The sequence below is a fragment of the Ictidomys tridecemlineatus genome, chromosome 5, assembly GCF_052094955.1.
Source record: "Ictidomys tridecemlineatus isolate mIctTri1 chromosome 5, mIctTri1.hap1, whole genome shotgun sequence".
Classification (NCBI taxonomy): Eukaryota; Metazoa; Chordata; class Mammalia; order Rodentia; family Sciuridae; genus Ictidomys; species Ictidomys tridecemlineatus.
The window spans coordinates 7670347-7695151 of record NC_135481.1 but is presented as its reverse complement, the minus strand read 5'-3'; the positions used below and the strand labels follow the sequence as shown (position 1 = coordinate 7695151).

The following is a 24805-nucleotide window of genomic DNA, read 5'->3' as shown; positions in this document are numbered from 1 at the left end:
TTCACCTTCAAAGTGTAGTGAGGGTGGTGGGAACCTCAGCACTGGTTGCAGAGTGCTCATATGCCACTATTAAAGCAGCCTGGTCTCCCAGAGGAAGAAAAGGGAAGCCACAATACACTTGGTGGCGAGGGCTGCATTTGTTCCTTGAGGTTTCTTGTTACCTCATTACACAACTCAGATGGTTTGCTTTTAAAGGTCTGCTTGTCTTGTTCCGTTTGACCTATAAAAATACTAACATCCTTTAACTAAATTTCTCTAAAAGACTTGAATGTTTCTTTGTCAGGTCATACAGCATATTTGACAATAATCGCCAGGATCCCACGGGGCTGACAGCTGCTCTTCAGGCCACAGACCTGGCTGGAGTTCTACACATGCTCTACTGTGTTCTCTTCCATGGCACCATCTCAGACCCCAGCACTGCCAGTCCCAAGGAGAGTTATACCCAGAACACCATCCAAGTGGCCATTCAGAGTTTACGTTTCTTCAACAGCTTTGCAGCTCTTGATCTTCCCGCTTTTCAGGTACCAAGCTTTGGTTTGTGTTAGTATTCCAACCAAGAGTTAATATATTATAATAAATATATATAAAATATTTATATAATATTATTGGTAACAATATTATACACACTTTTATTTTTCTTTTATTGGCCATTGTGCTAAAGGCCACCAGGAGCAGGACCAGTTGGAGTTTTATTTTATTTTAAAATAATATGCAGACCTTTTTAATCTGCTGTCTTCTGGGAACTGTTTTAGATGCTCTATGTGTGCTCTGTTATTTTAACTACCATGCAAAATATTATTATGCCAGTTTTACAGATGGAGAAACTGACAGTTACATAATTTGTCCAGAGGTACACATGACTGAGCCAGAACTAGTTACCCATGATTGTCTACCTCAAAAGTTTATCCTGTGCCACACTGCTACATGTAAGCCTTCTGTCTTAATTTCTTAAATAAACATATTATCATCCAATCAACTTTTAAACATTAAAGAAATGATATCCTATATAAACAGAACCAAAATCATTGATAAGACTTTTTATGGATGATTTAACTGATTTGCTCCCATTGTAAAGTGCATGTGTGGTTAAACGTGCAGACCCCTATAAATTTTTTATAGCTAAAGAAAGAAAAATTGCTTTATACTATAACACCAGATTGTCAGCTTAGAAACATATTTTCCCATATAGGAAATTTAATTTTCAAAAACACTGAACCTTTAGAACAGAGCAAGACCCAAGGAGTAGGCTTTCTCTTTCAGTTTATTAACTGTCAAGTGATTTCATTAAAAAAGAACAAACTTGGCAGATGATGAACTCATAATTTAGATAAATTACTTTTCTCAAAGGAAAAAAGGTTTTAGAGATATAAATATATAAAAATAGTGGTCTTCACCATTCTGAGATAGAAGAAACACTTCTGTAGTTTATGACAAATGTGCAATTCTTTAATTGATGTCTTCCTGTCATTCTGGTCAAAAAGGGAAATTAGTTGAATCTAATGTCTTTCAACTGTAGAATTAGTTTATTTGTCATAAGAACAGAAATCCCTCCTTTAGGGTTAGTGTGCTTCTATTTCCAAAGCTGTTGAACTAGACTTAGGTGTTAACTACATGATATGTAGAGTTCCAAGAGTTTATAGCCATACCTAAACTAAGAGATTTGTCAGAAAAATGTCAGTGATCCTTACCTCTGGTTTGAACATACATCCAGGTTTTATGAAGACCCAAGCTTCTTATTCTGTCTGGAAACATCTTGGAAATCAGGGGCTCTAATTTTGTCCTCAGGATATGCAGTCCAGTATCTATATTCCAGCTAGATTCTTTGCAACCAAAGATTATGAAAAAGGAAATTTCTAAAGACTGATTCTGAGCTTCTAGTTTCCTGGACCTTCTAACCAGGATTAACACTGCCGCAGAGTGCTGTATAATGGTAAACAGCATCTTGATTAAGTTGGCCATTCCATCAGTCACTCTGAGTATCAGGGAGCCCTAGGTCCCTGTTCTGTTCTTCCTGTACTGCCTCACTTACAGAAGTGTACTACTGGCGTGAGGATGTAACTCAGTGGTAGACCAGTAGCCCAGCATGCACAAGGCTCTAGGTTTAATCTCCAGCCCTGGGAAAAAAAAAAAAAAAAAAAAAGATATCTCTGAACTCCAAACTGGCCTGCTCCTGGTAACCTTTAGGCCTAATGGCCAGTAATAGAAAAATCAAAGGCTTACTTATGGAACCCTTTAGCCCAACTAAGATAAAATCCAAGATTTCTCCTCTGTAGTTCTTTGCAGTATTCAGCCCAAAATGTGTCCACTATTTGAGCCAATTTTGCCAGAAATATGAGGAAAAAACACCATGGAAACTCAAGATTGTTTGACCATTCTCAGAATCAAATGTCCTCCCTGTCATGTGGAATAGCCTTTCATGGCTGGCTCTCACAGTTCTCCAATACCCTTGTTTCTTTCTTTTCTATTTCTCATGCAACTCCATATTTTTTTAATTCTTTACTTACCATTTTTTCTTCTTCTTTGTCTCTATTCTGCCTCTCCTAACTTATTTTAGTCAATCTTGCATTCACTCTTTCTCATTCTGTTCTCAGCCATAACTCCTAGGTACCAGAGTATAGGCCAGGAAAGCCTACAGCGATTTTCCTCTTCCTTCTGTTCCTTTGATCTTACAAGGTTCTAACTGCCATCCTTTTGGTGCCCAAGATCAGCACGTTTCTCTCTTGATTCCTCGTTAGCATGTGATAGGACCCTGATGCCAAGAATTTCTAGCACCACTCCATTTAATACATTTACCAATGATTAGCATGTTATTCCCACTTTTATACATTTAAACACAAACACATAAATTTATCAACATAAGCTAACAATATTATTTATTATGATCACAAATTTCGTGAGTCCATTATTCAGACAGTGTTCCTCCCAGACAACTTGTCTCTGCTTCATGATGACAGGACTTCAACTGAGAGGATCATAAAGCTGGAGGAGGGGAAAGAAGGAAGAGCTGGGTTGCCTCACATAGTTGGGAGCTGAAATTATCTGGAGGCTCTTCACTCTTGTGTTTAATGCCTGGACTAGCTCAAAGACTAGACTCACCTAGGACTATTGGCTACAATATCTGTATACTCCTTATCTCTGTGTGACATGGGCTTCTCAAAATGTGGTATCTTTGTCCTGAGAGGAATGTCTAAAAGGAAGCTTCTGAAAAGAAGTGTTCCAAGAGAATCATATAGATAAAAGTTGCATAGTTTTTTATGACCTAGCCTCAGAAATCATATAGTTACATATCACCCATACTTTTTGGTTGAGTCAGTCATACGCCTTCCAGATTTTTGAGGGGAAATGAGAAATATGCCCCACCTTTCAGTGGGAGAACTGTCAAAGATTTGTAGCTATTTATGAAGTGTCACATTCTATTTAGCAAGCTAAAGAACCACATCTGTTCTCATAGACACCAATGATGTAGATGGAAGTGATCAAGTACATAATGCTCAAACAGATACACAGTATTTGCACTGTATAGCCATGGGTGAGTTTGGAGGGAAAAAATACTATTTTTTATCATAGACATAGTCAATGAAACTCATTCTAGTTCATTAAAACAACTTACACGTCAAAAATAAGCACGTCAAAAATAAGATTTCACGAACTATGTTTGTGAAGGATAGGAAAAGAGATTTTATATAGAAGGAAGGTATCCTTCTCAGCATTAGTCTGACCTGAGAAAAATCTGAGAAACAACCTGGGAGGCCCAAACAAACTGAAATTAGATAAAATTTGCTTTTTCATAATCTTTGGTTGCAAAGAATCTAGCTGGAATGTAGACTGCTGGACTTACCTGCTGAAGAAGAGTCAGACAAGATAAAATGAGTCATGATGATAGTTTGGGCCCCATAAATCACAAGAACTCAGAGCTATTAGGAAGGCATCCCCCACCAGACTCCTGGATTGTTTGGCCGTTCTCAGAATCAAATGTCCTCCTTGTCATGACCAAACTTTGAGCCATCATACTACCACCTCAAATTATGTGACTTTAGACAAGTAATTTGAACACTGAAGACTCAGCATCAGGGGCTGGGGTTGTGGCTGAGTGGTAGAGCACTCGCCTAGCATGTACGAGGCACTAGGTTCTATCTTCAGCACCACATAAATGTAAAATAAAGATATTGTGTCCATATAAAACTAAAAAAATAAATAAATATTTAGGGAAAAAAGACAGTATCTTCATCTATAAAGATGACTTGAAACACCTACCTTATCACAAGACTGAGAATTAGATAAGATCACAAAGATGTTATGGTTATACTAGCCAGCACACAGTAGACACTCAGGACATGTAAACTGACTCAGTTTCTGAAGATGAAGAGCTTACCTAGACCATCTAGTAGATATCAGTAAGCCTAAGAGCTGAATGCAGCATTCCCCAAAATTCTTCATTTTTCCTTGAAGTCACAAATCTATATCCTTATTTTGTGAGAGCCTATTATGTGATAATAACAAAAGGTAATCCATTAGAATATTTTCTTAGCTTCTTCCCTTTTATGGTATAAAATAAAGCTGTCAAAATATATTCCCCTTTAGCTAACAGTCTGATTTTGTTCTGAATTCATATTGGCACAGATGGCCTTAAGATCAGGGGTATTGTATATTGTATTCACTTTGACAGTTTTTACAATTGAAGGTGGTCTCAAGAAACAAATCAATGTACTGACTCGACAATTAATTCTGGCTAAAAAGGAAATATAGTTTCCTTGAAAAATTGGTTTAATTTTTATATTCAAACTTACATGCCCCTTGACCTGCTCTTATCAGCGAAGGTTAAACAGAGGGCACTGGGTCACAGCATGCTGGACGTGACTAATTAAATAAGGGCTGAACCAAGAAGGTGTCACTGCTTGATTTACAGGAAGAAAGCCCTCCTGAAGTCTCTTTGGAAAACTTTTTTTTTTTTTTTTGGTCTTGGAGCATTGAAACGGAGACAGAAGACACTCTTAAAATTTTGCAGTCATTTTGTTTAAGTAATAACACTTGAAGGGCTGTTTGACCCGCTGTTAGACAAAGTGAATTCATTGAAACTTCCACGCCACAATATAGCTGAACTGGTTCAAGCCCACCAAGACCTCAAATCAAAAGATGAGTTTAACCACTGCCTTTTCCCACAGGCAGACCATGGTGCTTCATTCCAGTGTGGGCTGCAAGTGTATTCTGTAGGCTTCGCCTCTCCCCTTTGCCCTCCTGTCGTTCTGTCTGTTTGACATGTTTATTAAATAGAAGCTCCAGGCTGCACAGGCAGACTCAGACTCTCCTCCTGAGTCTCCCACAGCCAACAGCCCTTTGCCTGTCTGGAGAAAGGATCCCAGAAGCCTCATAGCTGAGGGGCTTCCTGGTTTGGGGCAGATATTTTTGTTTTGGTTTGATTTTTTTTTTTTTATGTTCTTTTGGGAGCCTTCAGTTTATAGAGGTATTTATTTGAATTGTTTATATTTGTTTCCTGTTTGAATATAACTAATTAGGAATATGTTTATCTCTATCACAAGAAAATATTTCTTTAGAAAGTATTAGAAGTTAGGTAAGTGGTACAGTTACAGGTGAATTTTAGTATTGTAATTTTTTCTAAATTTTCTACCTTGAAAATATTTGTATAATGAGAAAAACTAAGTTTTTAAAAATGGAATAAATAACCATACTTTAGAGAGCTAACATCTTGCTCCACGTTGGGAAATCATTTGCTCTGCTATGCTTTATTTTCTGTTCCTTGTTAGGTTAAACATTGCATTTATTATTGTCATTTATTAGAGCAAAAACCCCTGAACTAAACTGTTAAACATAGTACTAGAGAAATAATGACCACTTTCCAGCCCCACGGCACAAAATGCACAGCGCCCAGTCTTTCTATGTGATTTGCAACCCTTTCTCTCCCTGGGCTGGGGATTCTAACTGCTCCTTGTCTTTGTCAGTCTATTGTAGGGGCAGAGGGCTTGTCCCTTGCATTCCGACACATGGCCAGCTCCCTGCTGGGCCACTGCAGCCAAGTCTCCTGTGAAAGCCTCCTCCATGAGGTCATCGTCTGTGTGGGCTACTTCACTGTCAACCACCCAGATAACCAGGTAAGAGGCCCTGGAAAGTTCCTTAGACTGCTTCCCTAACACGGAGAGTGTGAGGTATTGGAGTGAGAAAAGGCAGGCTAGCCTGCTGGAACCCATCCGCCCTGTAAGAACCCCGTTAGCCAGGCTCTAGGCATAAGTCTATAATTTCAACTCTTCAAAGAGTTTTGATCAGCATTAGGTTGCACCAGACCTCCTCTTAGGAATTTTAAAAACAGAATCTTTTAAATAAAATATTCTTAATTCACACAGAAGCGTCTACTCCTTACTATGACCACATAGATTGTGATACTCTAGCCACCATTTTTTTTGTTGTTGTTTTGATAAGGTAGCTTTTGCATCTTTCAGCTTGGATCATTTTATAAAACATATTAGTCTGTTGCCTTATGAAAACATTCTTGGCTCTTGGTTTCTTCCTAGATGTTTAGAAGCTTCCAAGTTGGTAGACAGCTGACTGAGAGGGCAGGATGTGGGCCTCGTTCCTTAAATTGCCAGAGTAATTCTGCTTTTAACTGATTTATTTGGTTTCTGAGCAAAATTTGACATGTAGATAGGGTTCTGCTGCTTTATGAAGCTGGAGAATCTTTTACACAGTTTGTAAAATAATAATAATAAAGTACCTTATTTAGTTTTGAAACAAGAGTTAAGGCATAATGTATCAGAGGGAAATTTCTGGCAACTTAATTTATCTAACCGCTCCCCACCCCACACACAACAAGCTTAATTGTATAGATTGTAACTAAGAGAAAGATTTCTGAATGACCCCTTAACTTTGCTCTAAGCTTAATAAAGTTTATTTTAGGCAAATCTCAAATAGTTGTTTACTAGGTTTATCAGCCTACAGTAAACTAGACCAGGGCAAGAGGAGAGGAGATGGTTGTGCTACCAGAGCCAAGTACAAGGAGAAACCGCACATTGAGAACTGACATTGCCTGCCTGACATGGAGGAAGGGTAGAAAAAACAAAACAAGCTCGAGAATTTGAAATCACAGCCTCCTAGGTACAAAGGGTCACCAAGTCCTATGTTTTATTTCACAGATGACTGTTGATGCTTCCAGTACTGACCCTGAGTAAGCACAGGGCAAATTGCATAGTCAGTGTACTCCCTTGAAGAAGGTTCAGGAATATTCAGTCCATTTTATTTTATTTTTTAATGTTGTGTTTTTGTTATGGCTTCTTGCTTTTGGTACCAAGAATTGAACTGACAGGTGCTTTACCACTGAGCTACTTTTTAGTTTCTATTTTGAGAAGTTTTGCTAAGTTGCTGAGGTTCTCACTAAATTGCTGAGACTGGTCTTAAATTTATGATCTTCCTGCCTCAAGCCTCCCAAATTGCTGGAATTACAGGTACAGATTATAGCCACTGCACCCAGCTCTTCAGTCCATTTTAGAAAGGTATTCCCATTGTTAGAATATGACAGATCTAGGCCCTTACTGGAAAAATTATCATACATAGAATGTTTCCTTTTCTCAGACCCTGTTATCAGGAGGACAGATGGAAACTCTTTTTCACCTCCCACCCTGGGAACACTCAGGCAGTGTCCTTCTTTGGGAGGTGTTTTGTCCATTCTGTGGATCAGGCCCAGCAGATTCAGTTTGTTATAAGCTGCTCTGGGAAGAATAATTGTGGGAAATTTCCCCTGTGGACTTCTCTCTGTGTGATTCCATCCATTCAATCTACTAAATTGCAGTTTTATTTTCCTTTAAAGTTTGTATTTTATTTTTCTGATTACAAAAGTGTTCCGTATTCATTGTGAAAAATACAGGACAAATGTAAAGAATACAATGGGATCATAGTTATTCTTGACCTCACTATCTGAGATAGCCACTGTTTTTAGCTAAAGTAGGTTCCCTTCCAGTTATATAAAATGAATAATTTTGCATAATTGAAGTCATACTGTACATGTACTTATGTTCTTGGTTCTGCAGTTTACATTATACCAGAATCACTCTTTGTGAACATCTTTCTTTGTGGTGCTGGGGAATCAAAACCAGGACTTCATACATACTAGGCAAACACTTCTACCACTGAGCCATATCCTCAGTCCATGAATATCAATTTTTGATTGCTTCATGGCTTTATCTTATATGGACATTTGTGGTTTGCCTAAGAATTTCCTGTTTTATACTTAAATGGTTTACTATATATTGTGACATTCTACTGCACTTATAAAGAGCTAATTAATTTGCATGTGTGATAATATTTGACTCTACAGTTCTGCAGCAAAAAAAGTTCAGTTTTTGTTTTTGTTTTGTTGTTGTTTTGTTTTTTAGTACCAAGGATTGAACCCAGGGGCATTTATCCACTGAGCCACATCCCCAGCCCTTTTTTTATTTTTTATTTTGAGATAGGGCTTTAGGAAATTGCCAAGTCTAGCTTTGAACTTGTGATCCTCCTGCACCACTGGGATTATAGGTGTGCATAACAAAAGTTCAGTTCTTTTAGTGCATTTCATGTTAGAGATAATTTAAAACTTCTTGCATGAACCAAATCTGTCATGATAAGCTGATAGAACTCAGAATTCTGTGGGATTCCGAGAGTTTTTCTGCTAATCTTGGATCATAGATTATGATCCTGCTGGATCATAGACTTATCCTCTCCTTTAGATAAAATACATACTTTGAGTTCTGGCCAGAGTGAAAAGGGACCAGGATCAGGGGAGTCATATTTGAAGATGGCACATTAGACCTGAATTGACCAGGTGAGAAAGTGATGGCTGTTCATGTTGGGAAGGGGGAAGAACATGAAATGTGCAGAGAGAGCATTAGGCAGTATGAGGACATGGAGGAGAGTGAAACCCTATTGCTTGTCCGTTGGGGAAGAGGATGCAGTGAGGTTTAGAGATCACTGTGAGAGGTGAGCTCACTTTGAAGAAGAAATTAGAAAGGTAAAAAAAAAAAAAAAAATCCAGACTTTGTATTTCAACATCTTGCCTCCCAGAAGGACTGAACACTAATCTGGACATACACTTCTGGTTTGGGAGAAAATCAGAGAAGTCAGTGCAGTTCTGGGGCAAGTGCTAAAATGCAACAACCTATAAGAAGAATGAACATGATAGAAAGTTCTCTGGAGAAGCAATAAGAAACTGATAGAGAAGATGGTAACTTCAAAAAGCTGAAACACTGCACCTTTTAGAGATGCTTTTACTAGGTGTATTATAGTCATATGATACTTCCCATATGTTGGCTCTTACACCTCATTAACACTTCAGTGAGGTTGTAAATAAAGAAATTATTTCTGTTTCAAGCAGGTGAGAAATCGAGTTTGGTTGGTTGGTAGATTGGGTTTTATTCTTTTGGTTTTTGTTTTGGTACTAGGGATTAAACTCAGGGTTGGTATATTACTCAACTACATTCCCAGCCCTTCTTATTTTTTGAATCAAGGTTTTGCTGAGTTGCTGAGGCTGACCTCAAACTTGTGATCCTCCTGCATCAGCCTCCAGGATCACTGGGATCACCCAGCTAGGAATTAAGGTTCAAAGAGGTGAATTAAGCTCCCTGTAATGTCATGGAGAATCAAAAGATCGACTGGAATCCAGGTCTTGCTAAACCCAAGTCATTGTACTTTTCATTTCATCTTACATTGCTTAAGAAACTCAGATGTGTCACCAATGATTGCTGAAGTATATCTTGGTGTCAGGAGTGTCATGTGTAGAATATGATGTAGTATATGATGCCTATTCATATACTGAGAAACTGCAATCTGCCCTCTGGATGCTGATATGGAAGTTTCTGGGGCATATGTGTATGACTTGCTCAGGAGACTCACAGATTATAGGAAAGTGTAAATAAATGAGTGATTGAGTACAGAGAGCACAGAATAGAAGGCCTGGGTTCTAGCCCCAGCTTTACCATTAGCTGTGTGATCTTAGATAAATCATTTCATCTCTTGAGACTTGAGCATTGTTGACTGTGCAGAGAAGTGGATTGGCTCTGGAAATGGACAGTGGTGAGGGTTGCACAACATTGTAAATATACTTAATTTCCCTGAATTTTAGGGCTAGAAATGTTTGAACTGGAAAATTATGTTATATATACTTTACACAGAAAAAGAAAGGAAGGAAGAAGGAGGAAAGTTATACTAGATGATCTCCCTATTGAGTCTATGACATTTGAAAGACTGAGACTGGAATCACAGACTAACATTCTGATCTCATGGGTATTCCACACCCTTTTGTGGCTTTTCAAATCCTCCTGACCCTATTCTAGATCCTGTCAGCACCAGACAGATTAATGGCAGCTTGTCATTAAAATTTGTGGCAGCTTATCATTAAAAGCTCTGTAGATCTTGGCTATCCCAATATGAATGGAAGGGAACCATTAACAGACAAGCAGAGGCTTCTTACAGGTAAGTTGACAGTTGCCATACTCTGAATCCATCTTCAACCACAGTTGGTTTCACCTGCACAGGAAGGCTGTGCTCATTAGCCCAGGACTGGACTCCAGGCCAATCAGGCTGTGTGATGAGGAAAATGTATAGGAGATTGCCTCAGCTTGTTGCAGTGGTAACTTCTCATATCCAGTAGAGTTGGGAAGTTTTCTGTTACTAAAAAGCTGGTTATTTGCTTTCATTTAAAAAAATTGTTTTCTTAAATTCGCTTTCTACTCCCCAACCAAAACCCAGTTATTCATTAAGCAAACATTTGCTGAGGGGATATGGTAAGTGTAGTTGTAAGCTCTCCCCCTACCTTCGGCCACAGATTCATGGAATCTTCATCCTGGAAGGGTTCTGGCAAAGCCCAGCCCCACCACTAAGCAGTCCAGTTTGTACCCCCTTTCCACTCCACTTACGTTCTTATGTTCATACACACACACACACACACACCTTTACTTTATTCACTTATTTATATGCAGTGCTGAGAATCAAATCCATTGCCTCACACATGCTGGGCAAGTGCTGTACCACTGAGCCATAACCCCAGCCCCTGGAAGTGAATTTATTTAGCCTGATGCCACTTTCTCTAAATCAGAGGAATTCCATTGGAGAAATTATGATGCTCAGTTCAATTAATGTTTCTGTGTCATTAGTCAGGAGTCATGTTAATTTCCAGGGTCTGTTTATTCACAGGGGAACTCTTAATTTCCTACTGGGGAAACAGCCTGTGTTTTAAAAGACAGGGGTTCCTGAAATCTTGCTGCAGCCTGTCTGTTTGATTAGGAAACTGCTTTACATAAAGGATTGGCATTTTTTATTTGCCCCACTTAGTCTATTAACTTGAAGGGCTGAGCCCCATAATATCAAGGATGACTTCAGAAGAGAAACCTAGATAATAAAAGAAATGCCATTGTTGATGGAACTAACCTTGTGTTTTCTATAGGGTTTTGCAGTTTCTAATTAAAATGTTGTTTTAATCAAAAGCTTCCCTGTATTTTATGGCACTTTCATGACTCTTTCTAAATTCCTTCCCATTTAATTATAATAATTAGTATATGCTGTCAGCCCTTCACTTTATTTACATTTTGTATTGGATAATTAAATGTGGGCTGATAATTAAATTAACTTGAATGACAAATTATTCAACTGCCTGCATATTACTGTATTGGGAATAAGCACCTTTGCATATTCATTTGGTTAGGGCCCTTAGATTCTATTGGAGCTATAGTCTTGTGGTAGTTGAAAGGAAAGGATCCTATTAGCCCACCAGCCTCATTCAGCTTGTCTTTAGTGAAGTCTGTGCTGATCATGTAATCATCTGCTCTGCACTGTGCCAAAGACTCTTAAATGCTTTAGTTTTCTGTCTGTAAAAAGAGTTAGGGTGGCCAGGCAGTGGTGTATGCATATGATCCCAGGCATCAGGGAAATTGAGACAAGAGGATCACAAGTTGAGGCTAGACTCAGCAACTTAGAAGACCCTGTCTCAAAAATTTAAAAAGAGCTGGGTATGTTGCTTGGTGGTAGGACTCCCCTGTCTACAACCCCCAATAGTTAAAAAAAAAAAAAAAGACAAGGTGCTTGGAAGGCTGTGATAGAGAATGAATTTATGATTCTAAGATGAATTGGGCAGTTATGGCTACACCAACATTCCAATAATTTAGTTATTTTCATTTCCAAGTTCAGTGATTACAAATACTCCACCCTAGCCACTTTAACCTCCTGACCGTTCTTCAAACACACCTTCCACATTTTTCGCCTCAAGCCATCATCCTTGCTGCTTTCTGCCTGGAACTTTTCCTTCAGCAATCAGCATAGAACCAGGCCAGGTGATGCATACCTGTAATCCCAGCCACCTGGGAGGCTGAGGGCAGGAGGATGCCAAGTTCGAGGCCAGCCTTGGCAACTTAGTGAGACCCTGTCTCAAAACAAAAAGGGCCAGGGATGTAGCTCAGTGGTACTACACCCTTGGGTTCAGTCCTCAGCACTGAAGAAAGAAAAAGGGGAAGGAAGGGAGGGAAGGAATAAATCAGCATGGTTTGAGGGGCTTACCTCCAAAGGTTTTTTCCTCAAATATTATGTCAGAGTACCTTACTGCAGTACCTAAAATAGTGTATGAGCCCTGTGGTCACTATTTTCCCTTTATCCTTTATTTTTCTTCACTCATTTATTACCCTATGATGTTTATTTATGTGTCTTCTACCCCACTAAATTAATTGTAAGTACCTTAAGGGCAGGTCTTTGTTGCCAATGCCTGGCAGTTCTGGGCTCTTAGAAGTTACCTAATAAATATGTGTTGAATATTAGGGGTGGAAATGACACAAGTCTCTCCTATGTATGATAATATAGAAAAGGTTAAAATGGCCCTAGATTTTGAAAGATGCCTTACTTCAGTTTTATTGACCAGATCTCCTGGAACTGACTTTTGGCTAAATGCTAACTTTAGCCATCTCTTTGGCACTATAATTTAATCTATTCTAAAATAAATACGTTGATTTAAGGTTTTTTCTGGAACCAGTAGATTTGAGATCCGAAGGAACAGTGGCCAGTCCTATGTGTGAGAAAATGGCAATGTGCAAGAGAAGCTTTGAAGGCAGAGTTGGGTGTACCTCCCAGCACCTCCTTCTACTCAGGGTATTTGGCCTTGGACAGTTTATCCAGAGTATTGCTTTCCCCAGCTGTAACAGAGACAAAAGTCCTACTCACAAGGTTGTTGAGAAGATGACATATCCTTCTTACAGGCCCCAAGTTCATTCTATTTGCACTGAGAGTAGATGCCTTTGAGGTCTTTGCTCCCCAGATTGGTAGCATTATCACAAAAAATCTACTCTTATGTTTTATGCATTGGTTTGAGAAAAAATTTTTTGGGAAGTATGTCCAACTCTAAGCAAGCACACAATTAATCTAACTTTATAACTTTAATCTACAATTAAAGTTATAAAATCACCGTATCATTCATTTTAATAATAAGTTTTCTGAGGGCTTTTCAAAATATATTCCTTAAATCTCTTCACATATAGTTCCTTTGGGAATGTGCAGTCCACCATCAGATGCACACTCCTAGCTAAAGAACTAGTGTTTTGGGGTCCTGGACAGGACTGTGCTCTTGTAGCCTGATGAGGGAAACCTAGGCTCCGGAGCCAGGCAGACCAAAGTGCTAGTCCAGCTGTACCTCTTACCAGCCCTGTGATCCTGAATAAACCACTTCCCTTCATGGTACCTATTTCCTCATCTTAAAAATAGAGATCATATTAATGACACCTCATAGGATTGGTGTACAAAGTATATTAGATCACTCACCTAGTAATTAGCATATTCCCTTACTCAGAACAAATGGTAACTCATCATTGTTGAAATTATCATTGTCTGCCTCCAGATTCCCTGCACTTAATGAGGAAAGTCTTTGAGTATCCATTCCAATCAGCTCTGGCACTGACTGCCACCTTAAGTAAACCACTCTGCTGTTAGAGCATGTTTCTCCATCTATTGAGAAAATGGAAAAAGCTCCATGCATCCCCTTCCTACAAGGTTCCTCTGAGGACCCAGAAGATGTAAAAGTACCAGGGGATCTTCCTCTTGCAGGGTCTCTGGGTTGTCACTCGACATTCTTCTCTGACAACAGCCACAAGGGGCTTGGTAGAGTCAGTCTGGCTATGGCCAGCTGCCAGCTTCCTTACCAAGGAGCACGCCTGGTTCAGCTGAACATACCTGACAGGTGATAAACATATGCTTGTCTGGAAGATAGTGAAGGAGAATCTCCACTCACCACCTTGGGCTGCAGAAGTAGGAGGGAGGGAGACCTCACACCCAAATAATTCTCTTCTGTATGGGTGATGGCTAAACTAAAACCACACCACAGAGATAACTCAAAGGTGCACTGAGATTGCATTAGGAAGAGAAACTGGAAAATGGCTCACATGAATCAATGTGAACATTTAATGGGGCTTAATTGGAACCTTATCCTACTATACTTAAAGCAGAGAGATGAAAGCAGAAGAAATCTGAGAGACCATTTATTTCACTTGAGAAAGCAGTAAACTGAAACTACAAAAAGATTTGACTACTATTATATTTTTATGATTAAATAAAATTGTCATAGACTAGTGCTGGCGAGCCCATAAATGCTCCATGGAATGCATCCATGGTCTCTGGCAGCTGTTAGGTTGTGACCAGAAAACCTTTCGGTCCATGCTCTGCATATGTTAACCCACTGTTCTCGCACCACCCAGGAGCTCCATAGTGAAGAAAGTTTGTCCCCAGTTCTCCTATAGGCGAGTCCAAAGCTCCTTGGAATGTTTGTATCTTAAAGCATTATTAAATATTGTCTATCCTCTTATATACATATCCTGCATACTCTTTCCAGTTCGGTGTGTGTGTGTGTGTGTGTGTGTGTGTGTGTGTGTGTGTGTGTGTGTGTAAGTGATCAGTTCTCTTTTCTTAAAGAAGCTGAATTAGAAAATCAGAATAGGTTTTAATTGAGAATTTTAAGTTGTCATATGTAGTGACTTTTTTCATTCTTTCATAAGAAAAAAAATGCCTTCTATGTTCTTCCTCTTTTACCTTATTTAAATAAGGTAGGAGGTATGGGCTGCACAGAATACATCTGTGTGTGAATGCTCATAGCACAGGATTATGTGATCTCTGCAAACTCACAGGCCTTCAGGGATCATCTAGCCCAACTGCTCTCATGGCCAGAAAGGATAAGGACTTGGTGCAGCTCACTGGAATTGGGCTTCCCAGTGCATTATTCAGTGTTTTTTGTGACCCCCCCTTCACCTTACCCACCCACTCCCCAGTGGCATAGATAATGCAAATACATAGAAAATCTAAAATAGAGTAATCCCTCAAATCTATGATGATACGTTAAGTCTATACAAATTCCAAGGTCAGTGCTCTACAGACAGGGCTTTTTCTCAAGTGTAAATTAAAATGGAAACAGCACTTTTGAGTAGAGTCGCTGGCAAATTGTAGAACCTGTGGTTCTTAGGTTTGGCCAAGTGTTTGAGATAATCTCGCCTAGCTTTCTTGTGCTATAGGATATGTTTGAAGGAAATTTAAAACATGGTTCTTTTAAGGGGTTACTCTTTTCCTTACAGAATAAACACATGAAAGAAGGAAAAAGGCTCCAGCCTCAAATAGAAAACTGGAAGGTGACCTGTTCTTGGGGAAATGCCAGTATTATGAGCTTGTCCTCATGAGGTGTCCTCATGAGCACCCTTTCTACTCTCATTTATGAACTTTAGCTAAATGCCCACCCTGTGTCAAACCATGTTCTGGAAGATGCAGAAATGGATACATTCCAGAGCTTGTCCTGTGGAGTCTGTAGCCCAGAAACAGTGCCATCAGTGCTGAGACTCTTTCCTTCCTTCAGCAAACATTTAATGAATGCTTGCAAATGCCAGGCACTGTTCTAAACATCCAGGATACAGTGCAAAGCAAAATAGACAAAATCCCTGCTTCTGGTTGTTTGTTTCCTGGGGCAAAGCAGGGGACAGATGATAAACACACTTGGATCTATGCAAGAGGTCCCTCTTGGAAAATGTTGCAACTGAGTTGATTCCTGAAAGTGAAATAGAGACTTACTGTGTAGCGAGTTAGGAAAGACATTGGAGGCATAGGAAAGAAACTGAGCATAGTAACTGAGATGTAAATAGCCTGACACTTACCAGGACTACAAGTTATTTTATTCTGACTGGAGCTCAGCATATAGGGGAAAAGCAAGAGCTAAGACTAAAGAGGCAGGCAGGGCCAGGGCCTGAGGGACCTGTGTGCAAAACTAGAACTTGGGGATGATCCTCTAGAAGATGAGGAGCCTCTAAATGTTACTGGGAAGAGGAGGATAGGAAGCCTGTGTCAGTGTCACCTCCACTATGTAGAGAATGGGTAGTCGAGCAGTGGGTCTCCCCACTGAAGGCCCAGTACTAGGAGCAGTATTCCTGGTTCTGAAGCATTTATTCTCCTTTGCAGGAGTAGAATGAAGGGACCTGGATAGAGCCCCTTTTCATGTCTCTCTGCTAGTAGCACCCTGACATGGCCTACTTCTCATAGGAAGCTGGCTAGAAGCCTTTACAGTTTCTCTGCAGGGGCCCAGCAGGACACAAGCAGAGCCCTGTTTCTCTCAGATCATTAGTTTCCAGAGCATGTGAGAGGCCAAGCCCCCAGCCACTGGCTTTAGACTCCAATGACTCTAGCTGCTGCCTTCCCTCCTTCCCTTCTCTGTCTCTCATCCTTCCTCCTCACTGCTCTGCTGCTACTAGACAGCAATGAATCCTGGGACCACCAGGAAGAAGGTTACTGCTCCAAGGCCTCCCTCCCACACAGTCTGCCAAGATCTGTGCATTTACTCTCAGCCTAAAAGTCATATTATGGGAGAAGCCAGTTTGGGAGGAGAAGAATTTGCTTGCAGTGCTGGACAAGAGAATATTTGTGTTTCTTTGCTCTAATTTTTATTCCATGATGAGGGGCATGCCATTTTTTTTATATAATACGTAGAGGTCCCCGACCTCAAGGATCCTTTTATAATATTGCTTCTGCTCCAGGTGTGACAAACTAAGCAATGTGGAAGAAGTGCTTGGCCAGGACACTACTGAGCCTGGCCGCCACAGCTGCTGCCTCTTGAGCATTGCAGCAGGGCTAGTTTTGTGGAGAAGAATGCAACGACGGACGACTTTGTTTCTACTTTACTAGAAAAATATTCTTTGTTCCAATGATTTACAGACTCTCTCAGCTGTCTCTTTTAATGAATTTAGATGTCTAGACACCTATTTTTGCCCCTCTGTTGAGGACATTTTGTCTCTGACAAGAAAAGGAAAAAAACAAATCAAGAATTCATCAGTTTAAAGAATTTGCCTTAGTGAGATTTAACTATTTGCATTCATTTCTGTCTGGCTCCACACCCCATTCACCCTGCCACACTGGCCCACCAAACTGGTTTAGTCTTAAGTTTGACAGACTATCTCTCAATGTGTGCTGAAAGAAACTGCTGTGGCCCCACCACCCTGCCCCCACTACCTATACCATTGTGCCAAGAGGCCAGTGGCTCAGACAGGGTGCTGCCCAAAGTACCCATCATCTGTCCTAACAAATTCAAAGATGGCACTATCTAAGGACCTTGAAAGACTTGGGATGAGCAGGCCAGGGCACTGGTGTAGCGGTTCAAGCTGCAGGAGTCAAGTTCAAGCTGCATGAGTCAAGTGTGAGAACCAACATTCATTCATTCATTCATTCATTCCCCCAAATAGTTAATGAACATCTATCATTCATCAGGAACTATGTTAGGTACTATGACACAGACTGGTGATGCAGCAGTGAATAAAAAGGACATATAGCCCCTATCCTCATACAGTATATATCCTGCAGACTATTAAAGACTGGGGATTCACATCAGTCTGTCTTTACCTAAACTATTATGTTTCTAGAGCAAGGCTGGGTATGGTTGTTTTCTGGTCAATGATAGAAACAGGGCTAGGGTCCCAGTAACATAAGTCTTAAGAAACTTGGCAAAGGGCCTTATAGAGGAAAAAATACCGAGCTTTTTAAAACCATTGATGGGAGTCCCCTTAAATAAAGAGAAAATTCAGATTTTTCTTCTGACTTTTAGATCTTAGTAAAATCGGCAGATTGAATGTAAATAGGTAAAACAGAACATGAGTGTTTTCTATTGTGTTTGTTTTGCTTGTATGTAGGGATTTTACTTATAGAACACTGTGGTTGAACTTTTATATAGGTAGGGGGTCAAGAAACTGCTACAGAGCCTTTTTCTAGTTTATTGTTTAGTGTCATGGTTTTGATATGGTTAGAGAATAAACTGTTCTCATAAGTGAATTTTGCAGGTAGTCAAAACATAAATATGTGTCTAAAACACAAATATGTGTCTAACATTAACTATTTTCCGTCTTTTTTTTATAGTTTTAGATGACAAGCATGCCTTTATTTTATTTATTTTTTGTGTGTGGTACTGAGGATCAAACCTAGTGCCTCACACATGCTAGGCAAGTCCTCTGCCACTCAGCCCCAGCCCCAGCCTTATTTCCAATCATTTTTAAGAAATATTATATACTTCCTGCCATTATAAACAAATTATACTTAATATAATATATATTTTTGGTACCTTATGAAGTGCTTTCCTATTACAATGTTAGGTACACGAGGATTATCATGTATGTGGAAACAAATTTTAAAAGTGTAGAGTACTAAATAAAGGTAATTGGTTATAATAATAAGATATTTTATTACAATATAGTTTGTTCTGAAACCAACTGAAAAGGGTAGAGATGTTTACTCTTACATCATGGTTCCAGGCAATTTTCTGAATTCTCATTTCTGCTTGAAATAATTTTCATTCCCACCCTTTCACTTATTCATGTCAGTCCATTTTCTTCCTCTTGTCAGTTTACCAGTTTGTCTCCAGCAGTCTTCTTTTTAATTTGCTGCTTCCAAGATCCTAGAGACAAGAAGACCCTCTTGTACTAGACTTGGTTCTAAAATGTGAATTGGTAGACTGAGTTAGAGTTTGCAGAACTTCGCTTTGAATAACTGGTCTGGATTTTGTGGAAAAACAGTGCAGTGTCAGGATGTTTCTGACTTGCTCAGTGTCTCTCCCCAGGTTTGGCCAGAATGGATGCTTAGTAAATACTTGATGAATAGACTGATCTTCTGCTCAGAGGTCTGCTTCCTCCTTTCCTGGCTTTTGACTTCATTCCAGGTGTTCCCAGTTGGAAAAAGGGAGTCTTCAAAGGGAACAGAAGAATTAGGCTATTTTCCATTTATGTAATATGATGGGCCATGCTAGCCACTCTCTATGGAGTAAATGGGACAGCTATCATTTTATAGATAGGAAGTCTTCAAACTCTCTCTAGGCTGCTTGCATTCTGGACCAGAATGCAAGACCTATCAGTACCCTACTTCCACTTTCCTTTTTTTTTTTTTCTGTTTTATATTTAGCTTTTTGGCAAAACTGTACCAAGACCACACTAAGTATTCATATTATTAATATATTTTATACAACAGCATTTGTTTCAAATTTTTAAGACCAGAGGCTAGACATTTAGTGGTAACTGCCTCTTACAATTGCTACACTTATGGCAAGGATTTTGCTCTTGTGGTTCATTCAGAGACCTCCAGAGTACTACAGATTGAGAGAAGGTGTGGAGTCTCTCATTTGTACATTTGGATTCATCACCAGATCAAGAATTCCAGACAAAGTATTTCAGACTTCACCTGCAGACCATGAAATATGGTGGGGATTCTCAACACCTTCATAAACTTCCTGTCATTACCAGAATAAAAACTACAAAAAGACATACATACACATTGGGAAAAAAACTAATAAAGATAGTTGTAATCAAAGAAGCACATTCCCTTCAGTGACTAAAAAACTGAAAGTAGTTAAACGTTTAATAAGAGTCAAGCCCCTGAAGTTGCCATAAGGACTTCCTACAGAGGAGAACATGAATAACACAGGCTTCAAGAGCACTAGGAAATTAACGTGCAGTGGCATGGAAAACCTATGGGTCTGGAAACAATTAAGTCCTGATGCCATAGCAGCTTTAGATTTAAAAAGCAAATTGTTCTGGCTTGGTGGCACATACTAATCCCAGCTACTCAGAAGGCTGAGGCAGGAGGATCACAAGTTTAAAGATAGCCTTTACAACATAATAAGACTATCTTAAAATAAAAATATTCTTAAAAAGGGGTTGGGGGTATAGTTCAGTGAAAGAGTACTTTCCTGGCATATATGAAGTCCTGTGTTCAATCCCCAGTACCAGGGGGGGAATTTTTATTTAAAGATGACAAGAAAGTTTTTTCATTAAAATATACCTTAAAACCCCCAAATATGTATTTAAGACCAGATTTTCAGTTACTCAGAATCTATTGAGGCCAAAGGCAGCTGACTGCACAGCCATTGCAAGACAGTGTTCATTTTACATCACGTGTTCTAACAGTTCACTCCTGAGAATCTAGCCCTATCACCAACTGTTGTTCCTCTCTTTCAAGTTCTTATATCTGATAATTTGAGACAAACCCAGCACTGCACAGCACATAGCCAAGAACTCGTTATTTGATACTGAGCCAGGAAGAGTGATGTGTCTTTGAAGAAAGGCCTTTTGTGTTAGTTTAATCTGTATGTCAGTTGGTTTAGTCTGTTTAGAGTGGCAGTGTATCATCCTCATCTTCTTCTGACCTGGCAACATCATGCAAGAAGCAGACTGACAGCCAGTCATGGAAGTGAGCATAGGCCTGGTGATAGAGAGCTCTCTGCCCTTCTTGGGCCTGGGAGGTAAGAAGATGCCTGCAGTCAGAGTTATGAGTGTTTTACAGGCCTGACTTCACCAATGACTGGCTGAGGGACCTGGGACAAATGTCTTGAATTTTCTGAGTATAAGTTTCCTCCTTATAAGAGCATAATAATCCCTTTTTACCCATCTCAGAGTTTAGCAACTCAGATGATGTAGGTAGAGGAGCCTCCTGAGTACTCTCTGTGATTTCTGCTGTGTTGTCTACTGCTGAGATTCTGGCAGTGAAATAGTCTAGAAGACTTTAAGTTCCTTCATACCACATGATATCAGTGTCACACACACCCACAAAAGAATGAAGGTCTTTTCTGGACCTCTCCTTTTAACCTACACAGGGATTTCTGAGTTGGTGCCCAGGACCCTGAGGATCCCAATCCCAAATTCCCTCTAGAGAAGGAGACAGCATCTCACAAAATCCATTCTTTATGAACTGGCTATACATACCTGAGGCAACAGAATGTAGATACCATGGAGGCCTCCAAGTCAGAAAATGACATCTGTGCCTCATGAGAAAAAAATGATATGATTCACGTTTTAACCAAGGGTTCTCTGTCACTTTACTTCATTCATTTACATATGTTTGAGGATTTGCTCTGTGCCTAGCCCTCTAGCAGAGCAGCGGAGGACAGTTTCTGCCCTCTTGGAACTGGGGATTAAACTACATTCACTTAGATACATGGTATCTGCCACCATATCTTTGAGTTGTAAATGAAAGGCTGTGCTTGGCTATGATGTCTAGGAAGACTTCTGGGCTTCAGGATTTCATTAAGTACTTCAAGGGAAATTTCATTCTGGGTGTGAATCAGGAGCCCACAACACCAGCCTATTAGCTTTGGCTCTACCTGCTGTTTTCAGATTGACAAATGTAGCACAACAGCCTCAAAACATGCACACACAGTAAGTTAAGCCTTTGTTTCTCTGTATCATTACCTGTATTTCTTGGATGGTGCTTATGTTGGGATTTTCTTTTCAGAGCTGTCAGAATGCATTTCCTACTTTGCCACCACAAAATCCTGGCTGTCATCCCCAGCACTGTTTGCATAGCTCTTTCCTGTGCAGGCAGGGCCAGGGAGAGATCTTAGCAATGACATTTCAGGTGTCATGAAGCTTGCTGATAGGTCCCAACCAAAGAGGAGGACCTGTCTCTGCCAGCCCCTCTACTCTAAAGAGGGATGGGGTAGGATGATGGAAAGTCTTCATTCATATTAGGCCTTACACTGGGAGGAGACATGTAGTCCTAATACATGAGGATCAGACTCAGAATAGCAGAACTAGTGAGCCAACCAAATATTCATAACTAACATTGGTTTGTACTTTGTGGTCACAAACATTGTCTCATTAGATCCTCACCTAAACTTTAAAGGCTGCATCTACCTGTTTTTATAGAAGGATCTTGAGGCTCAAATGTTAAATGACCATAGTGTGTCAGAACAGAGCCAGACTGAGAGCCCTCGCCAAAGGTCAGCACTCTTGAGCCTGTAGGTTCATGCTCTACCACCACTGAGAGCCAGTGACCCAGGAAAAGCCCCTGGACTCTGAAATGCATCTAGTTAGCCATGGCACCTTGCTAATAAAATCCCCTTCTGGGTGGTGATAAGAAATGAATCAGAGCTGCACTATGAACTGAATGTGTTCTCCCAAAATTCATTTATTAAAGCCCTAGAATCCAGTGTGACTGCATTTGGATAGGGCTTTTAGGATTTAGTTAAGGATAAATGAGGTCATAAGGATAGACCAGTGGTACTGAGAAAAGGTCATTTGAGCACATGGTAAAAAGGCAACCATCCATAAGCCAGGAAGTGGGCCCTCCCCAGAACCTGATCATGCTAGCATCCTCACTTCAGACTTCCAGCTCCAGAGCTGTGGGAAATTAATTTAAGCCCCCTAGTCTATGTTACTTTGTTATGGCAGGTCAAGCCAACTAACAGTCTAGTATTGAATGTTTGAGGGTTTTCCACTTAGGATTTCCAGGTGCCCAAATCTGATCCAACCTTTAATGTTCAGTGCAGCCCTCCTCATTCACCTAGGTAAGAGCAATCTCTTTGTCCCATGAGGCCCCCATGGGACTCCCTTAGCCTTCCCAGCCTCCTTTTATTATTGTCACTTGTGTACACAACTCATCTCCCTGAGAGTTAAAGCCTGATCCTTCCTATCATATCGCATCTTCATTCATGTGTTTAGGGAAGAAACTTGCTTTATTCTCTTTGTGTCTCCATAATATTAGTCTGTCACTTAGCACTAGAGACATTCAGTAAATGTCTGCTGAAGTTAGCCCTCCCTGGTTGGAGCCAGAGGCCTAGTGGGTGGCCAAGGTCAGCAGCAGATGAAAGAATCAGCATGCCCACTTGTCTACTCAGATTCCTCTCCTTTTTCTTTCTTTCTTTCTCTCTCTCTTTTTTTTTTTAAACCAGATTCCTTTTCCTTCTTGGCAGTCAGTCCTCCTGGCCCTGTCTTTCCTCCAGGTTATAGCACACATGGCCAGTATGCAGCTTTCTTTTTTCAAGTCACTGAGATTATAGGAGCATGACATGTGCCAGCTCCAGCTTTCCTTTTTCTAAAGCTACTACTTCCAGAATTATTACTAATTCTAAAAAAGAAGTATTAGTCATGGGTTTGTCTCTCCCTCCTCCACCCATTCCTACAGCCCCTCACCAGTGATACAAGAGAAAAAAACTGGTGGTCCACAGGGCATTTAGATAAAAGATGTCCTTCTTTGGAGACTGTGAAATTATGACTTGTCTCTTCTTAGAAGACCAAAAGAAGAACCTGTATTATCTATGCTTTTTTCTTCAGTAAATGAACAAGAATGGCTCCAGGGAAGCCTTGAGGAATGCTCCTATGTACTCCACACAAAATGGAGACATTCTTCCCTCATCCTCCAGCCCAATCTTTCAAAAGCCCCTCGGGCAACTCTTTCTTGGGGCTTAAAGCCTAGAGCATCAAACTCGGGATGTTTGCATTCCTAGACTTGCTTCCCTGCCCCAAAGGGAAGTGCTTAGCCTAATTCAGTTGAATGTTCATGCCCACGACATCCACCTGCCACCCCTCTGCCACAAGCCCACATGAATTAGCCCACCACATCTCAGTGCTATAGCTTAGCCCATTCCTGGACCTCCTGATTCCATCCCTCCCACAATGTCTGAAATGTGATTCAAACGACATTACCAACTAGATGTTCCACTCTGGCTCACCGCCAAGCCCAGGAAAGGTGGAGGTCTTCCCAGCCCTATAGATTCCTTACATGTAACCTGGTTCTGTCATATGGTGGTCCTATGAGTAGAACTTCTTAGCTCCAAGGTAACGAAACTGCCTACATTCATTTGTGTCTTCTACAATCCGGAGGCTTAAAAATAGTGGCCTCTGGGAGGTCATCTCACTATACTGCTGTTGATATCTTTAAATTCACTCTGTATTCTGGCAACAGGTAATTAGTCCTGCCCTCTGCTTCAGGAGGCCAAGTGAAGTAAGTTCTGGTGAATCTCTGACGGTCTCTGCTAATTTACCAAGAACCAGCAGTTGATGTCATGGAGTTATCATTGTGCCAGTGCCAGCCAGATTGGCCAGTTTAATATCTTTTCTGTTATCAAATCATCCAATGATAGCATTTTGCATTTCAAAGAAAAAAAAGCGGTTCTTAATTTTTGTCCAAAGAGGAATTAAGACTTCTAATAATGGTATCATTATAAATTCTAAAGTGGCAACCATTTGGCTGTGTTATAAAATATGTATCTAATAATTAAAATAAAACTTAAGTAAATGCATTATCAATAAACTAAATGATAGTACATACTTTTCTCAGCCACGTCAGACATGGCAGCACACAGCCATGTGTGGAATTGTCACATAATGCAAGTCTTTAAAATTCCTTTCGGATTTGAAGGTATTAACAAGTCCCTATCAACATTCTCTAAAGGTTTTTGATGTCATTTTAGCTATTGAACAAAAATATGTGAACTATTACTTTGTTGATTTTGTTCTTAAACCAAACTGCATTATCATCTAAGAGTATGTTCTTAAAGTATTGTTAAAAGTAC

At 40.0% G+C, this 24805-nt stretch overlaps 1 protein-coding gene across 17 annotated transcripts in view; it reads left to right on the top strand.

Moving 5' to 3' along the window:
* The window catches only part of Scaper (S-phase cyclin A associated protein in the ER), a 438325-nt gene that overhangs the window by 405973 nt on the left and 7547 nt on the right, over positions 1–24805 (top strand). For all 17 annotated transcript variants that reach the window (XM_078049222.1, XM_078049223.1, XM_078049220.1 and 14 more), the window contains 2 exons: positions 284–521; positions 5958–6107. In XM_078049222.1, coding sequence (XP_077905348.1) covers positions 284–521; positions 5958–6107 — 388 coding nt within the window. The remainder of the gene's footprint in view (positions 1–283; positions 522–5957; positions 6108–24805) is intronic.